This window comes from Cyprinodon tularosa, unplaced genomic scaffold, assembly GCF_016077235.1.
Source record: "Cyprinodon tularosa strain WSP-4 unplaced genomic scaffold, ASM1607723v1 ctg105, whole genome shotgun sequence".
Classification (NCBI taxonomy): Eukaryota; Metazoa; Chordata; class Actinopteri; order Cyprinodontiformes; family Cyprinodontidae; genus Cyprinodon; species Cyprinodon tularosa.
In genome coordinates, this window is record NW_024037838.1 from 733,891 (window position 1) to 753,329 (window position 19,439).

A 19,439-nucleotide genomic window follows, 5' to 3' on the forward strand; every position below is an offset into this window, starting at 1 on the left:
TTTTAATTTTTTTCTGAATGACTATGACCTGGATGACTGAGAACCTTCACCAGCATAGATATTTCATATTTTCAGTGCGCAATGGTTTTTAACATGTCCCATAGATTATGTTTTTTGTCCATTATTATTATTATATATATTTTTTTATGAAATTATTTACTGGGGACAATGCTTTTATACTTTGTACAAGAGTTGCACTTTGTGAGCTCCTGGTTGAGCTTTTTAATTGATGTGGTAAGTTCTATAGGTTAGCCATAGGTTAACCACCCTTTGGAAAGTTAAACGTATTGTGATTTGATCATTTTGATATAAATAATGATTACTAATATGCATAGTTGATTATAAAAGCTTATTTTAAAGATAAAAAGCATTTTGTATACACACTCAGCTTTACCTCAAGCCAATATTTGATGATTTGAAACTTTATACAGTGACAAAAAAGGATCTTGAGTCAATAAAAATAGTTTAAATAACCCTCATAAAGCCTAAAGAACTTCAAATCGCTTTGATAGATTACAGGGAATCTCCGTGAAAGGAAATAATAAAGAATATTGGAAGTGGTAAAATGCTTTTTTCATAACGATTGTAAAGATCAAAGATAAATTCAATTTTATTAATGTAGTGCCCCTTTACAGCATGCATCATCTCAAGACACTTTACAAAGACAATTCAATCAAATCATACAAACATAAGGGTTAAAGCTTTTCATCTTTGGTAAACTCACTATGTCCTTCAGCATCCTAAGCCTATAGCAGCGTAACTATAGAGATAGCTCAGGATAACCAAAAGTGTAACCAAAAGGAAAGTTTGAAGCCTAGCCTTAAAGGTTGACAGGGTGTCTGCCTGACCGATTAAAACTGGTAGTTGGTTCCACAAGAGATGAGCCTGATAACTAAAAGATCTGCCTCCCATTTTATTTTTAGAGATTCTAGGAACCACTAGTACTGTATATCTGCGGATTAAGAGTAAATTGCTCTTTTAGGAACATAAGGAACAGTCAGATATCTGATATAAAATGGAAATTGGCTATTTAGGGCTTTATATGCAAGAAGGATGATTCTAAATTCTATTCTATCTAAGATGAGATGGCATGTATGTCACAAGGATGCTCTGTGTAGAATAACTACTGCAAAATAAGAAATAACCAAAGGGGAGACTATGGGATAAGAGAAGAGACTGGAGATAACTGAACCATGGAAAACATAACCTAAGAGTAAGAGAATGAATAACTAACTAAAACTAGACCAAGGAATAAATAATAGCAAAAATGCTGAAAAGCAATAACAAGGAAGAGTGAAACTAGGAATTCAAAACTGCTATAAATCTTGACAACACAGAATAACATAAAGAAAAGCAAAACTCAGAACCCAAAATAAAAACTTACACAGAACCAAAAAAATCTAGAATGGCCGATCATGACAATCGTTCTTCCCATAAAATAGAATTTGACTTATGTTTGAATTATGAGAGGATTGAGATTGATTCTATCACTTTCTGAGCCAACTTTAAAGCCTCAGTTTGTAAATTTTATGAAGTAAAAAAGAATGATAAAAAACATGGATGAAACCTCAGATTGTTGAAGTCAAATCAGCTTAGAAGAAGGTTGTGTGGATGTGGCGGCATGTGCCGAGGCTCAAAGACACAGACAATGCTTCTTATCACTGCACTTGTCCATTTATTGAATCTTTATCCATGAGCCTGCCTGTATTCTCCAGTCTGTTGCTAAGTTACTGCCACCCTTGTCCAAGAACTACTGCAAAGAAGAAATGACAGAAATAAAGAAATAAGTAGGAAAGCTATAATGGTTATCTGTTCCGCTGGCATCAAGCTTTTGGTGTGGGTGGACTGGGATAATACACAGGTAGATAATACAGTGTGAGCAGTAAAAACCTATCTTCACTAATGACTGATTTGGATCTATTGGCTCCACAAACCACCTGTAGCGAACACCCCCTCACATCAATGGCATTTTGGAAAGAGGTACAGTATGCTCTGCTTGTCCTGAATAAAAAAAACCTACAGACTGGGTCAGATGGCGGCCAATTAAAAAATGAACAAGAAGGCAGTAGAGGGAGGCATGTGGGGGGGAAAGGAGGGGCCCTGACCTGTGTTATAGATCTATCTGGAGTCCTTTAAGCTTTTCACAGAGTCTGAAAAGCCAGTATTGAAACAGAATCACTCTCAGACAAAAATCAGCCTTTGATTAACCGGAGCCAGCTTATGCTTTTCTGCTTTAGCGGGTGCAAAGGTCAAATGCAGGGCGATATGAGGTTTTCCTCAGGTGATCCGTCTGCTGGGCTTATAAGAAGCGCCCAGCCGTCGCTGATCTGGGACATTGTGTATTTGTGTTGTGACGCACCGCAATCCGATCTGCCTCCTTCTGCAGCCCCGGTCTGTATCCGAGGCTTACGTTTCCAAATCCCTGGGGGTGAAAGTTTATAGGAGGAGAAAATAAATATTATTAACTAAACAGTCTGCTGGGAACACTTTGAGAGGGAGAAATTAAAAGGAAGGTTTTCTCTTCCCCAGTATTGTCTTCACATGCAAGAGTACAATGCAGATTCAAAGACGCGACTTCAGAGAAAAATTGATGAAAGAGGGAAAACAAAGAGAGAGAGGAGACAAATCTGCAATTGGAAGATGTGTCTAAATGGAAATGAGCTTAAATGGGCGCAGGCTCTGTGCGTGGTGTGTCTGTGCTGGAGCAACAAAGAGGAAGAAAAAAAACTCCTCAATTAGATTTTGTGAATTCTGTAATCTGTTTCTCAAACAAACAGATTTTAATTTGAGCCTTTCAAACTGGTAGACTGAAATAGAGGGCGCACATGCAGATCCCTCTGCAGTGAACTCATTATCTGCTTAAAGAAACTTTATGACTGATGCTTGTTTAGTCCACAGATAATCAGAGGCACAAATCTGCTGCTGTGCCAGAGCAGGTTAGATCAGAATAATTAAGAGCTGCATTACATATATCTCATTTCTGTCATGATGGGTTCACTGAAAGCGACCCAAGAATGCAGAACACCACTGACGGACACAAGGATGAAAGTTTAACAGTTTTATTTTGCACAAGCACACTGAATATTCTGGTTCAGGTTTGGGGCCTGAATTCTGGTTCACCGGAGTCTGCGTGAGAGACAGTTCAGTTAGCGTTGCCAACAGAGGTTTGATTTCCAGAAGTCTACTGATTGTACCTTGAGGGTTCTTGAGGTTAGTTTTGGGAGAGTCACTGTTGGTTCTGGAGAAGAGTTCATCAGCAGAGTCCGTAGCTGCTTCAGCGTCTCACGTCTACTTAGAACAGACCTTGGCTTTGGGTTACCCAGCTCAAGTCCAGAGCTGCTTGGAGGTTCTCTGTGAATCTTCAGGTTTGGCTCAGAGGGTCGGCTCGGCAGGTTAGCTCTTCCAGAGCTTTCACAGAGGAGGCACAGGTTTCCTGGAAAACAGACACAGGGGTTAGAATCCAAGCTGGATTCGAAAGTCATAGATTTACTCTGAGGATCTAGGCTTAAGCGCTGACCAACTGGAACAACACTGCGGCGTTGAGGCAAGGTCTGAAGATAGCTTAAGTAGTGGATCCTCTGATGATCTAGATGAGCTGCAGCTGTGCAGGAGGCTCCCTCAGAGGATCCACGGCGGACTCTGCTGGAGAAAGGTGGAACTTCTCCAGCTCCCAACAATTAGGACTCCCAGAGCTGGATAAATCCTTAAGATCAAAATGTGGCCTTTGACATTTTCTCTAATACCTTAAAAAAACAGATTAGTTCACTTTTCTCATTTGCCCTGGCATTTAATTGTCCTATACTCCTTCTTTAGAAGATTGGACAGGAGTTCAGAGTTTGATTTGATCAGCTAATGCAGAGCATCTGAGGAAGAAATGGAGATGTTTCGAAGAATGTCGCGTGAGCATTACAAAGGGCGTGCCTTTATGAAACATATTAGTGGGTTCGAAGTGAGATGAGAAGCGGGGGTGAGGTCAAACAGCATTTCCCTGTTGCTGCAAATGTTTCTGCTTAGGTTGTGTTGCTAGGCTGCCACTTCCCTCATGTTGAGTGGAAAATTTTCCCCTTCGTATCTACTTCAGAGGAAGGAAGAACTGCAGACACGGAGAGAGCTGTGAAATCTTATCGTCCGCCCCCATATCTACCCCAGATCTGACAGGAAGAGCTGGGGACTGGCAGTATGATGACACCTTCAGGGAGGACATTTAAGAAAAAGAAACTAATTTCTAGAAAAAAAAAATATCCTCACTTGTTTTTTTTTTTTTCTATTTCCCCAGATATAAGAGGACAAGTAAAAAAGCTATAACAATGTTAACATTTTGGCATATGAGAAAGTCATTCTTTTCTACCTTAATCACATCTAAGTTGTTGTTTAGGCAGGTAAATAAAATGATCTAAAATATTTCATAGAAGATACTTAACCCAGTTAACCGATTCCAGACTTTGTCATTCAGCTTAACTTTTTGCTTTCATAACAGCAGACTTGGTTATGCTTACAATACAGTTTAGATATAAAACATTTATACGTGTTGCTTTCTTTTAGTGATTTGAACTGTGCTTACTTTAAAAGAAAACAGGCAAATTTTTTTTTTGACTAATAGTTTCTTTCCAATGCCAATATTGGCAAACCTGGAAAAATATTAGTTGCTGTTTAGATTAAAGGTACTAAAATATGGCCAGACTGTCATTCTGTAAAAGAAAATTTAAAATGCAATTAGCTCCTGCAGTGAACTGGTGACTAATTTGTACATAGTTTTTAAACATTTTTTTAGAGATACTCCTCTTAACCAGTTTAGTTCAAATTTATTTCATTTCAGTTCCTTTCATTTCAACTCATGTATTTCATTTTTTTGATGCCAAAAGGAAATAAAAATTGTTGGGACACTCTGCTGCTGTTTAGAAGCTAAATGTAGATTTCCAGCCACCCAACACTCTGGAGCGCAATAATTACCTGATATTAAAAGTCAAAGCAGCCATAAGATAATTCTGGGTTATAGTTATCAAGTAGGCTACCCAGCATCACTCCTTAATTAGCATATTTCAGTCTGAATTTGAGAACATCACTGGCGGTAATTCCGATCATTCCAGGGTGAAGCAGAAATTATAAAAGTGATAAATATTTTTGTCTACAAAAGAATATCTGAGGATATTTATGCATATAGGATTAGTTTATTTTAAATGTATAAAAAATATTAAAAAATGAGATACTGAGGAGTTGTACTGTATCAGACTATCGTTCTCACAGCTAATTTCCAACATTAGTCCCTGAGACAGACAAAAGAATAAGATTGTCTATATACACAATATCATAATTACTTTCTATAAAATTTCTATAGAGAGAAATGTTATAGAAAAAGTAATCTCTGTCTATTTTGTTTCTGTTTATCAGTTAGAGTTTGAAGGAGGCATTGAAGGATACTAATATCACCGGTAAGATGGGATTTTTTCAAAAAAATTTTGCAAAAATCTATTCGTCAATGATTTAGTAATTTGACTTGACCCCAATTATATGTGCTCCTCTCAACTAGTCAATGTGTCTTGGAACCATCATCCCTCCAAAGTAAAGGCATGTCATTGCTCCCTCCCTGTCTTTCTCCATTAAACTAAAATAACTTCCCCAACCATCTGTCACTGAGCTCACAGGTCTTCTGTTGCTAAGGAACAAGTCAGACACCCATGTTCATGTTTGCAGCCTCATATGATTTTACAGTATCTACATATATATTTGCTTCAACAATCACAGGTAGTAATTTGCGTTATTGTCACATGTGCAGCAAGGAAAACGTACGTGAGAAGACCTGTTGCTCTGCAGATTATGAGGGTAAAATAACCAGTAGCTCTTATAATAAGAGATATACATATTGTTAGGGGTATAAATTGTAATTACAGACAATTCTCTGTCATTACTCTAGGTTGAATAAATGACCCAAGTTATTAACTGGATGCCAATCCTTCAAAGACATTTGCAATAATTAATTTAAAGGCTTTAATAATTGATTTATTTCTACCGCAAATAATGGCTGAGTTATGTGTCTCGGTTTGCAACCGTCAATAAATTTATCTGACAGCAAACCACACCCAGGCTTACGTTAGTTATTTGAGGAAGAAGCTAATCATTGTTTGTACACACGCTTGGCTGGAAGCTGCTTACTCAGAGCATCTCAAATTAAATTTCATGGCCTTTTGTTTTTTAGCAAACAGAAGATCAATCTGACGGAGCGTCAATCAGAGGTCGTAAAAGGCTGTTTCAGAATGATTGACGGAGACATTTCTTTAAATTTAGTAAACCTAAAGATCAGATGAGTTTATATCAATATAACATTTCGTTTGACTTCTAATCATGTCATAAATTTATTATTTTGCTCTTATTATTTTAAAAATAAAAAGAGAGGGGTTTAATTTAAGTAAAAAAATATTTTTAAAAATTAACAATTTGACACAATTATAATTTACAGCTTGACGTAAGGTTTTAAGCGGGAAATAAAATTTTTATTATTAATATACACATTTTACTGCCATTGTTCGCATTCAGTCCAGCAAAAATCCAAATATTATATCACAAAAAATGCTTAAGTAAAATATCATAGCTCACCCATTAAATGACCTACAAAGATTATTCATTTTAGACTGTGCAGACAGTGTATACAAAACAAACTTTCAATGCATACAGCTTTCAACAGTGAATGAGCAGCTTAGCAGTGAAATGAACATTTAAAGAAATATGATGCAAAATGCAGCAGAACCAGGAGTTTTGTTCTAGTTAAAATGATTATGGAGAAATCAACCATGTAGTGCAAAATTGATATTTACAAGTCCTGTGCTGAGATTAGGATTTATATAATTGAAATGTATTGATCTCTCATTGGAGAAATTTCCTCCATCCCTTTGGGGAGCAGTGGGCTGCCACTGTGGGGCACCAGGGGGAGCAATCAGGGGTTAAGGGTCTCTCTCAGAGACCCAGAGTGAAACTGAGTGAAACTGGTTGAAACTGAACCAGGCCACAATAATCTCAGGACAAAGTAGGAAAGGATATTGCTGCTGCAGGTTTGACCTTAAATAAGCAATTTCTCACATCACAAGAACTTTAAAGAGAGGAGCTCACTCCATTGACTGTTCATCAAATCCTAGATAAGACCAAAAATGGTAAAAAAAAAAGCATCTCCTGACAGGATTCAGCAAATCAATGGGATTCCATCAGTGTATAGTTTGCCCTTTTGCAGTACCTTCAAACGGGAAAAAAGTTTTTTGAATCAAGGAAATTATATGATAAAAATTGCTTTTCTTAAACACTATTATACTACAGAGAAATTCCAAAAAAATGGGAACAAAGTTTTTGCTAAGCCAAACTTCTGACTTTTTCCAAACTATTTAGTAGCTACAACTGAGGCACTGAAGCAGATAAAAGTTTTAATGCTAAGAATTAAAATACAGCTATGCTATTTTGCAGCAGCTGCGGTTTGCCAAAAACATGTCAACTAGAACTAACTCTTTTATTGGTTGGAGTGTTTCAGCAGCAAGCAGAATGAAACTTTTTCCACATAAAATGTTTGGCCTGATTTCAAATTGTTTGATATCAGCAGTTTAGTGAAGCTAGTTTGGATATGGATAAGTGTACTTTTAAATATAAAACATCACTAATTACCTACTAGGAGGCATGTTTTATTTTGCCCTTAATCACATGTTTAATGAGGCATTAGATTAAGAACAGAAATCACTATCCAAGGTGTTTTATTAGATAAACACAACATTGCACCTTGCTCATCTTTATTGCTCTAGTTGTTTGGTGGCATGCCGCGTTGTAGGAACATAAAGCAAGTATTTACAAAAATGTTTGGTAGCCCAGTGGTTCATTTTAGTTATAAGCATAAACAGGGAAGGAAGGGAAGCCTTTATTCATATCTGTTCCGGATTTTCTTATTTTTTAAACCTTAATTTGTAAGTCAAAGCTCGCACAGGCAATTTACCCAATATTTCAAAATAAGAGATTTTAAAAATAAGTTGTCTAACATCAGATCAGTCTATATTCTTTATGTCTAGGTTTATATTTCTCTTAAAACTTTATTGAAGAGACTTAAAAATTATTTTCCAAGATTGACCACAATGTTAAAGGATTTTTGGTCAAGGTTCAACATAGAGTAATGCACTATACAGTAGACCCAGGGAAAATGAGAGGAGATGCTAAATGTTTTTTTTTTTTTTTTTTTTACAAAAAATGCTGCATCTCTTATCAAGCCTTTGCTCACCATGGGTGTGAGTTTACACAAATGGTCATTGCTCTGTGTGAAGTTTTTACCTTTTTATTTTCAAATGGATTAATGAATTTAACAAAAAGATGTTCAGAGCTTGGAATGCTGTTTTATAAACCAAATATGTTTTAAACTTCTTGGTTGTTTTACCTCCAACCTGTCCACTGTGCCGTTTCTCAGTAATCAAAATAAAATTCCTAAACAGATTTAAGAGCTTGAACGAGCAGATTTTTTAAATATAATTTAAAGAAAAATCCCCTACACAGTATCTATTGGTAGTAGAACTATGATTTTTTTAAAGTATTATTCTGACAGATGGATTGATATAAGAGTATGCCATATTTTTTATTATTTTTTGCAAAATAAACATTAAACCATGAATGATTCCTGAAGTCTCTTTATAATTTTCTTCTATTTTTAGTAATGAAAGTGTATCGCATGCAGTCAGAATGAGTCATATTATAGTCTGAAGAAATGTAAAACACAATTGTCCAAGACATTTAATGCACATGCGCAATATGTTAAAGTCAATTAACATTATGCATTCAGTTGTGCAAATGAATGTAAGAAAGTTTGTAAGTTTTTATACACTTTGTCTTGAGTAAATGTGGGTTTCAATTACCTTTAAATATTACCAACATTTTTCTTTTAAACTGTTAGACAGGAAAAAACCCACAGCCCTGACTACTGAGAACAATATTTGGATTTAGACTTCAAAAATTTAAAGCTCAGCGAAAATATCAGCTTTCAAAATAACAGTTTAAATACACAAAATTCTGTACAATATTTATAAAAAGGCATTGATTGCGGATTGTCAAAAGGCAACAACACATTTCCTTATTTCAGCCATTACTTAATTATAATTTCCTTTTTAAATAGTGTCAAATAATTTCTGATATATAATTTCTTAATATATTGTAATAAAGGCAGATTACGCTTTTAATTGCTATTCCTTTTACACTCTTTCTTTCTTTCTTTCTTTCTTTCTTTCTTTCTTTCTTTCTTTCTTTCTTTCTTTCTTTCTTTCTTTCTTTCTTTCTTTCTTTCTTTCTTTCTTTCTTTCTTTCTTTCTTTCTTTCTTTCTTTCTTTCTTAACTTGCACACACACCCACATACATAGTATTCAGAGCCCACCTTTCTCTTCCTGCGGTGAGGGGTGTCGGTGCGCTCCGCGGGGAGCTCATCATCACCACTTTAAGACGCACCACAGAGGGAGCGCACACAGGGAGCACAGGGAGTACCTTGTTACCCCGAAGGGAAACACTGTGCCGATCTTTGCTTACTGTCTTAAAAAGACTCAACTGAATTTTGAGGGGGAAAAACGCCCTCTAAGTTGGAAAAAAGTTTATTTGAAGCTAATGCGACCTTATCCGACTGAGGTAATTTGCAAGATGGCTGTGGTCATTACGCACGAACGGAGCTACTCTCAATGTTTGTCAGGACAGTTGTAGATCAAAAGCGTGTAGTTTTGTCTTTCTTTTGACTTTTGTTTGAAGATTTACATAAAAATCCTCATTTGGATTCCAAGTTCTGCCTGAGACTGTGCGCCACTGAAGTGGAGTCCTGTATTTTGGAGCTGAAAACCCGCAAGGAAGTATGAATGCTTCTCTTTTCAACATGACCCATGGCGCGCTGTTTAACGGGAGCCAGACCCTCGCTGAGGCTTTGGATACGTATTCAAATAACAGCTCAGACATGGTGATGACCGGTGACGGCGGAGGGTCCCTGGTGCTGCTGCAGGATGAGCGCAAACTCTTTGTCATGCGGGTGGTCCAGATCGCGGTGCTGTGCGTCCTTTCCCTTACAGTGATGTTCGGCATTTTTTTCCTCGGATGCAACCTGATGATCAAATCAGAGAGCATGATTAACTTCCTGGTGAAGGACCGGAGACCGTCCAAAGACGTAGAAACTGTCATGATTGGTCTCGGCTAAAGGGCAGAACTCAGACACTGTGGGAGAACCAGAACGGGGATCCAGCGCGGATTTTAGGATCTGCATGTGCACGGAACAATCGAAGATGCTTGATTTGTGTCAAGATTGATGATATGCAAAAAAACTTTCCTTCCAAAAAAAAAGAAAAAAACAAAACAAAACAGGGAAGTATTCCTAAACGACCAATGTGTGTGCGTAAAGTTCGTGCGTAAACCCAATGGCAGTTGTTTACATGTTTAAAACGATGTATTACGTATATGGAGTGCTTTTAAAATTGCCAACTTAAACAAAGTAACAACAACGTTTACGAACTGTTACCTCATGTTTCTTCTTTCTTTTAAAACGATTGCGTTACAAATATCTCTAAGCATGGTTATTTCTTATCGCCCAACGCCTGCCAGTGTAATCCATGGACATGATGTAGGTATTTTCTTAAGACAAATTATTTTCTCGGTTTTAATCAATGAAAACACTTTTAAAGGCCGATTTTTGTAGATTATTTTAAAATATTAAAACTCCTTAACAGCTTGATGGAGTGATTGTATACTTGGCATGCTCGCGGACTCATCTAAAAAGAGTGATTTTTGACACGTTTTGCACTTTTAAGACTGCTGCATGATATATTTTGTACTAAACTGTTTAAACTGCAGCATGCAATTAAATATTGAAATTCACTTTCCTGCCTTGTCTTCTGTTACTGGATCTTGTTTCCAAACAGATTGTTCAAAAGCTTCACACAATATGGTAAATATATATATATATATATATATATATATATATATATATATATATATATATATATATATATATATATATATATATATATATATATATATATATATATATATATATATATATTATATATATATATATATATATATATATATTATAATTTATAATTTAAAAGTACATTTCTAATGTAAACTGTTGGATATTTATAATTTCATTCACAGTAATAAGGAAACTGTATACATTCATTTCAACAGGTGGACTTGCCTGCATACCTTCAAAAATAAAACATCTTTCAGGCTGCTTGAGAGTGGTGAAAAAAAGCCCCCCAAATATTGAGTGAGTAATAGTTTTGTTGGGGAAAAAAATTATTTTTAATGTCACAGGCTGGATAATTCACTCTGGCTCGCCAAAACAAGATAAATATATTTAGGAGAAAAGTTATCTCTTCTGCAAATTATTTGTTTTTGCAGCAACAAAATGAAACAATAGATCCATCCTGAATTGAATTGCCCATGTTTGGCTCATGTGTCATATAATGTGACAGAATGTGCTATCATGTTGTTCATTTATCATTTATAACAGTCCCAAATCTGCAGGGACAGTGTGATACTTGCATTTTGATATGGGCCAATTAGGCAATACTAGGCAGTTGCCTAGGGTCCCAAGTTCCTGGGGGCCCCATAAAACTCTGTTTACATGTATAGTTAATACAACTATTCCTTATTTGTGCACATTAATTATGTTTTTGATAAAAATCCTTTGGTTAAAATGCCATCAGAACGCTGAAAAATAGAGAGGAAAAAGGGACAAGAAAAGACGGACAAAACCTAGAACAAATAATGGATGTCTATTCTATTAACATTTCTCTATCTGTAGAATGGGTCTGTTTTATGGGTTTTCTTCTCAGGGAGCCCCCTGCCTGTCTTTGCCTAGGGCCCCAAATTTCCTAAATCCGCCCCTGGGCAAGGGTCTTGCAGGGGTCTCGCTCAGGGACCTAGAGTGTCGACCTCTGGATTCCAAGTGCAATGCCCTAACCACTAGGCCAAACTCCCCTAGAGTTAACCCATCTAAAAGTTCAATAGACTCTGACAACCTTATGTTTGAGCACATTGCCTTTTACTTGGCCAGACACCCTTTAGAAAGATAGTAAAGGCGAAGCAGTACTTAAAAATATAGGGAGAAAGGGACTCACGGTTGTAAATGTCAGCTCCAACTGCACACAGATCGTGTTGTGCTTTCACTCTTTTATGCTCCTACTTCTCCATCATACACACCATTGCTCTCATTATTATTTCAGCACTTGTCAGGAGAGCCTGGGTGCATGAATCCTTATGCATTTTCACACCTGCTCCTTCATGCCTGTGCAGGACACCGGTGCTGAACGGACTGACATACTCTTAGAAAAGTTCTCTGAAATAAACCTCCTCATCACATTATTAAACATAGAGAAGAGTAACTACTTGATCTCTGAAAAGTATACAAAGTTGAGAGCAATTGTTTTAGTGGAGAGAATTTCATTAAAAACACTTCATATCTGGCAGGTTTATGCTTCATCTTTTCTTCCAACTTCTAATATAACCCTTTGGGAAAGATTGAACAAAATTTTTTGTTTGTTTCTGATTCTCTGCCCAAGCACTAATGAATACTTCTTGGAAACAATAAAGCTTGCTGCCTTGAAGATAAATTGTTGGTTAACTGTAAAGCTTGGATACTGTTTCGGAGGGAGTATTTTTCATCACAGCTCAAACAACAGGCCAAGCACCACGACAATACAGTCCCAAGTGTGGGTTTACATTCACTCAGGCATGCAATCACAAAAGGATGAAGGATCTGGTGGACTGATTTACAATGCCTTGTAGGATGCACATTGTTTTAGTGTCGTCAGTCGGTTTAGATATCTTGTGTTCACACAAAATGAAATCAAACAAAATCATGACACACTGACACTCATGCTTGTCCTCTGGTTGGAGTGTGGACCGCTCCACGAGATATGATACATAAACATTATGTGTTAATGGAGATTTTGGGCAGCATTTTTTACTTTGTCAAAAAAAAAAAAAAAGCTTTGCATATATTGTATTGATTGTAACATTTCTAAACAAAAAAAATCTAAGAAAGGTGCAAAACATTGTCAGAATTAAACCAGAGAGTCTCCACTGAGACTCCTGCTCCATAAAACTATCAAAAAGATTGGCGGCCTACTGGTTAGGGCATAGAGCTTGGAATCCTGAGATTTTGAGTTTGAGCCCCACTCCCACAGACTGCCACTCTGGGTCCCTGAGCAAGACCCTTAACCCCGTACTGCTCCCCAGGTACTGCACAACGGTAGCCCGATGCTCACTAAGGGGATGGGTTAAATGCAGAGGTACATTTCTCCAATGTGAGATCTATAAAGTTCAGTTATTTTATTATTATTAAATCCAAGTGGTCCATGTAAAAAGAAAGAAAATCCCTGCTGATCCATGAAGAAAATGTGATTAACCAAATTTTTGTAAAGCTCGGATTCATTAGCCTTATCATATGCCTGAATATCACTAGATATACAGAATAACACCATCAATTAAACGGCACCTGACTCACTGTATGAAGTGGGCTAAAATATCTGCAATATCAGATCCTACCCTTCGCTAAAGATATTCAAAGACAGATGAGAATTTGGGCTATATGTCAGTTTGGATAGAAAGGCATTTCTAATTATTTGCATGATTTACAGAGAGAAAGATTATCCACAAATATAGAAAATGCAGCACAGTGGTGAACCTTCCCAGGATTGACAAGACTCTATGAACAGCTCATCAATGATTCACTGAGGAGGTCTCAAGCATAGCACGCATTTATTTCCCAAGTTAAGGTCAGTTTTCAAGTTTTAATAATAATAAAGGGACTAGACACAAACAGTAGTTATGAAGAGTTCAAAGACCAAAAGGAAAACTGATAAAAATAGGTAAATGCTTGTCTCCCATTTAACCAAAAACACCACACAAAACTTATTGAAAAAGTAACTGTTGACTGACAAAGCGGCCATTTTTGAAAGATTTCAATAATGTTACATTCAGCAGAGCACAGCATGGTATGATGGACTTGTGCCATTGTTTGCTAAAGAACAAATTAAACTTGCTCAATTTTTCCACATTATGGGAAATGGACTCAATGTAAATAGTTTTTTCTATTCATATTTTATACTGGAGCCTCTAAACCTAAACTCTTTCTCAAATGCACACACATTCATACACTGATATGTCAATTTGTAGGCAAATTGGAGCAAAGTGCCTTGCTTATTAGCACATGAACATGGGACACCTACACTCTCCAGATTGTCAGATGAATAATTGTCCCACAAAGGCACAGTCACATGGAAGTCTACCTCCAAAAGTCTGATGAAATATGAATAATGGTTTAAAATGGCCTAGTCAAAGTCAGGGCTTAGGTTTCAGAACTTTGTGCTAAAAAATCTTGTGTGTACCTGAAATAACATTTTCTCTATTGGTGGATATTTTCAAAAGAAGAGTTTTCTGGTTATTGTAAACACTTGGTTGCTGTTGTAGCTGCAAAGGCGGGATTACGGTTGTGGCTATCCCTTCTAGATATCTAAATCATTATTTAATTTTTTTTTTTCATATTGTCCAAGGTTATTTTTGTGTTTCATTAAAATGTGTTTGATGATCTTAAACTTTTAGGAGAGACTAAAAAGTATAATAATGAAGATATCTTCAATAACATTCCATCCATCTATGTGTCTTTCTAGGAGGTTCAGTATTTACTTATGAATACAAACAAACACTCTAGAAATATAAACTGATATATTATGGAAAATTCCATGGTTTATGCACTTTTTATTGCAGGAGATTTCCTTTAGAGAGATGCTGTCCTCTCAACAGGACTGATGAAGCATCTTAGGAAATATATTAAACAAAATTGCTAATCTGTGAATATTGTTTGAATAGACAATGGTTTATTCACAAAAGATCAAGTAGTTGAAAAAAAAGAATTGAAATGTTTTTATTTTGTGAAGGAATAAAATAATCAGTCACTGAGAAGGTTCATTTACGTAGCTGGATAAAACAGCTCAGGAGAATAACACACAAAAGTATTTAGCATAATTTCAAAGGATGCTTCAAAAAAGAAAACCAAAATAAAGAGATCAGGATATTTCCATTTATAGCTTGCTATCTTATTAGAGTGTTTAGGAATGTTTCACCCTTTTGTGCCAGAAAAAAAAAGTGTGATTTTTAGCGTGTTTATGTTGTTTGGTATTCATTGGTGTGATGTTGAAATGCATGTTTTTTATGTTCTGCAGAACAGGAGCCAGCTGTAAAACAGAATTGTGCTGAATCAGGCCCGATTTCTTTTAATCTTTTCCTGTTCTTAAAAGTTTAGAAAGATATTTAAAACACGAAGCATGTTTTTCTACTTACCTGTTTCGATTAGCTGGGATGATGTCAATATAAATGTTTATATTTTATTTGAATTTCCTGCAAAAGAAAGAAAAAATCAGAAATAGTTCAGCATTTATCATAAAAATGTAATAATTGTCTACTTTTGTTAGGCAACAAGTTTATAAATTCAGTACTCAGACTCGTTAATAAGTCATCCTTAAACACTAATGCTGAGTAGCCTAATGAGCTCCATAAAGCTAGAATGTTAATTTGGCGCTTCTCTGCATTAAGCGAAGATAAGGCCATCTACTGAGCCAATATTGTTCTAAATAAAGACCCCACACTTTACATAAATGCAGAACATTGACAAGCTTTTATTGCAATCTGCTGCATATTAATAAATCCATTAGTCTACAATGTTACCGAGGCCATTAGAGTGCAGCAGTTAGACTTAAGCACATGCCTATTGTAAAAATGCACACTATTTGCTAATGTTCTGTGCAGGCCTACATATTTCTTGATTAAGCTGCATGTCAGTTAAAATATTCAGTCTCTTTCTAAAACTTGAAAACCCAGCATGTTTTCATGCTGGGTTTTTCATGATAAGGAAAAAGAATGGAGCACAAGCCACATTCTCACTCAGTTTTGTTTTGATAGTTGTTTAGTTTTGTTAATGTCTAATGAAAGGAAAACAAATAATCTTAACTCTAGAGAGAGGGCTTGAACACTTCACAGAAAATAAACTCTAATCTGCTAAGATGTTCCTTTTGCAATGCTGAAACAGCACATTACCAACTTGTCTACATCAGACTTACATTACTTTTGCAGATATGCAGGTTTTCAGGATCTGACTCCATACTGTTATTGTGCATCTGTTTCAAAAGCAAATGTCACCAGTGACCTTTTCAGGGCAGATATCTTGCAGGAAATAATGAACAGCCATTAAATCATACGGAAAATGATGGTAATTAAATGGGCAGTAGTATTTAGAAAAAAAAAACCAAAAATTCGGTTTCCAATTAAAAAATGGACAACATCCTGTTCCTATGAATTAAGTTATCCCGGCTATCAAATCAAGAAAAACTTTGGACACCACTGTTTTTATTTCCATCAGTACTTTTGATCAGAGCACATGATGCACAAAAGATCTGCTGCCTATGCTTAGGCAGGTCCCAAAAGGATGAAATGGCCTCTCTCAGCCCCTTTCAATCTATTTCTAATGGGTTGTGCTGTATTCAAAGGAGGGAGCGATAACAATGCATGCAGGGAAGTTAGGGATTGGAAATGGTATCTCATTTCTCCCACAAGAGAATTTAAACATCCTTTTATTCCTTCTGTATGCTCACAAAGACACGTTAAAAAAAGAATATGACACGATAACAGGTGTCAGATGGATGAAATTTGAACTTCTGTTAAAATGAAGGATTTTTTTAACCCTGTGCGCCTGACTGCACAGATGCACACATCTTCATCTAATTCAACAGCAAGCTCATGAAATTTTAAACAAACCCATTATCTTCAGGCTAAGGAGAAAACAAACAATTTTTTTCTTATTCTTCTCACAACATGGTGGCTTTCGAATGTCTGAACTGACGTGCAAAAAAATCCTCACCCTAATTAATGTGTTTCCTCTAAAAAAAATTAAATCTACATAATTTTTCATTCACAAAATGTGTCACTGTGCCTCACTGCACCCCCCTTAAAGTTTTTTCTTTTTTTCTTTCAGTTTGGGGTAATGTGGTTATAGTTCTGAGCGTTTTTTTTCCCTTACTGCCCTGTCTCAAACTTCAGCTGTCAGTATGTCAGGGTGGTCTCGCTCTGGCAGTTCTGTCCCTTCCTCTCTTGGCATTTTTTATCTCTCTGCTTTTCCAGAAGTATTTTTCTTTGACAGTACAAAGCTTGCTGAGGCCGATAAATCCATGTTGCTATGTAATATGGGATTTAGTTAAGCTATAATAAAGCACAAAGTGAATGAATCAAATTGGACTTTGGGACACAAAACAAACTACAAATGCATTGTAGTTAAAAGGAAATAATTATTCTCCTCCTTATTAACTCCTGTTGTGCGTTCCTTTCAAATTGTGACGTTGATAGCAGCCATCATCTCCAGGAGGGCCTGGTTTTTATTCATTGTAATTCGTAAGTGACTATGAATTTTATTTTTAATTGCATTTAGAATCAATCAACGTACTGTGAAAATGTTATGTACAAAGTATAGTCTTTTGGAAATCATTGTTTCCATGTAATAAAAATTTTTACCAGCTGTGCCACTATTGACCAAAACTGTTGTCAAGGATAAATGACAAGAGATATGAGCCTTTTGTACTGCTGTGGAGTAGGACTTCTACAGTTCTCTGACATAGCTGATAATGACAATTAATAAAAAATGTAGAGACAAAATGTTATGCTTGGAAGCATCACTTAAAAAATGCTGTGTTTGTTTTGACAAAAATATTAGCTTTATTTGATCTGTTAAATAATTTTAAGATTGATTGATTGACTTTATTGATCTCACAGTGGATAAATTTACTCGTTATATCAGCTCAAATAGTCAAAGGAAAAGAAGAAGATGCCAAAGGAAGAAAAATGTGCATGATATATATATACAGTATACTGTATACAGTGCGTCCACACATAACAACATTTATTTATTTTTTTTTATAGTAGGATTATTATACAGGGTTATTTCACTGGGTGTCAAATATAGAGAAACAGGTCATTGCACAGGATATCAAATAGTAATTGCACATTATACAAGGCACAAGTTATTGCCATTGAAGTGTTGCATTGTAGAGTCTGGTTGCAGCAGGGATGAATGACCTGCGGTAGCGCTCCTCTTTACAAAGAGGGTGTAAAAGTCTTTTACTAAAGGAGCTGCTCAGCTTCTCTACAGTCTGGTGCAGAGGGTGGAAGGTGTTGTCCATGTTTACTCTTTCTTCGGTCAATAGAAAGTGTAAAATGCTGTTGTGCAAATGGAATAGACAACAGGTAGAAATGATTGGCAATTAGCAAGACACACCCAATAAAAGAGTGGTTCTGCTGGTGGGGACCACATACCAATTCTCTTTGCCTATGCTTTCTGGCTGATGTTTACGTCACTTTTTAATGCTGGTGGTGCTTTCACACTCGTGGTGTCATGAGATGAACTCTACAACCCACACTAGTGGCTCAGGCAGTGCAGCTCATCCAGAACGGCACATCAATGTGAGGTTTGGCAAGAAGGTTTGCTGTGTCACTCGATAGTGTCAATAGGCTACGAGGAGACAGGCCGGTACACCCGGAGACGTGGATAAGGCCGTAGGAGGGCAACAACCCAGCAGAATCACCACCTCCACCTCCATTCAAGGAGGAACAGGAGGAGCACTGCCAGAGCCCTGCAAATTTACCTCCAGCTGGCCACAAATGTGCTTGTGTTTGCAAAACCAATTAGAAACCAACTCTATGAGGAAGGTATGATGGGCTGCTGTCCACAGATGGGGGTTGTGCTTACAGCCAAACACCATGCAGGATGCTTGGCATTTGCTACAGAACACCAGGATTGGAAAATTCTGCCTGCAACATCCTTCAGCATGGCAATGGGTCAGTAATGTTGTGGGTTGGCATTGATTTGGAGGGCGGCACAGGCCTTCATGTGCTCACCAGAGGTAGCATGTCTGCTATTAGGTACCAAGATGAGACTGTCCCCTAGCGGAAGAAAGCAGAAAAGAGCAGTCAGGGCTGAAAAAAGGCTGGCATTGGTGAAAGAGCAATCAGTAATTGTTCATGCCCTTTGTTGGAATTTTAGTTTATAAAAAGCTGCTGAGTGGAAAAAAAACAAATGTTCCGATTTTATTTATAACCCAGGGCTGGCAACTCTCACCCATTGGGTGTGAGACTCACGCTTCTCAGTGTCTTTACAAGCTCACACTCCGTATCCCAAATTTTTCACGCTAAAATACGACAGACATTAAAACGTAACTCCATTCCACTTATTTATATTTTAAAATACCATGCTGATAAAATACCAGTCCGTGTTTTAAACACAACCTTAGTGCTAACACATAATGACATGCCAGGTTCATATTATGTCAATTTTTTTTGCAGCAGCCCATCTATTCAATGTGCTGACAGCAGCGATGGTGAGGGACTTGCGCCAGATATTGAAAAAATACCGG

General features: G+C 36.7%; 1 protein-coding gene across 1 annotated transcript; it reads left to right on the forward strand.

Annotated features, from left to right (window-relative positions):
• Positions 1–9,401: 9,401 nt before the first annotated feature.
• Positions 9,402–10,851, forward strand: rprml (reprimo-like). Its single transcript, XM_038284458.1, has one exon. It carries the CDS (start codon positions 9,842–9,844, stop codon positions 10,175–10,177), a length of 336 nt encoding a protein of 111 aa, XP_038140386.1. The 5' UTR covers positions 9,402–9,841; the 3' UTR covers positions 10,178–10,851.
• Positions 10,852–19,439: the final 8,588 nt, after the last annotated feature.

What these genes read in the sequence shown, in the direction of transcription:
- rprml (XM_038284458.1), top strand. Translation starts at nt 9,842, where the DNA reads ATGAATGCTTCTCTTTTCAACATGACCCATGGCGCGCTGTTTAACGGG.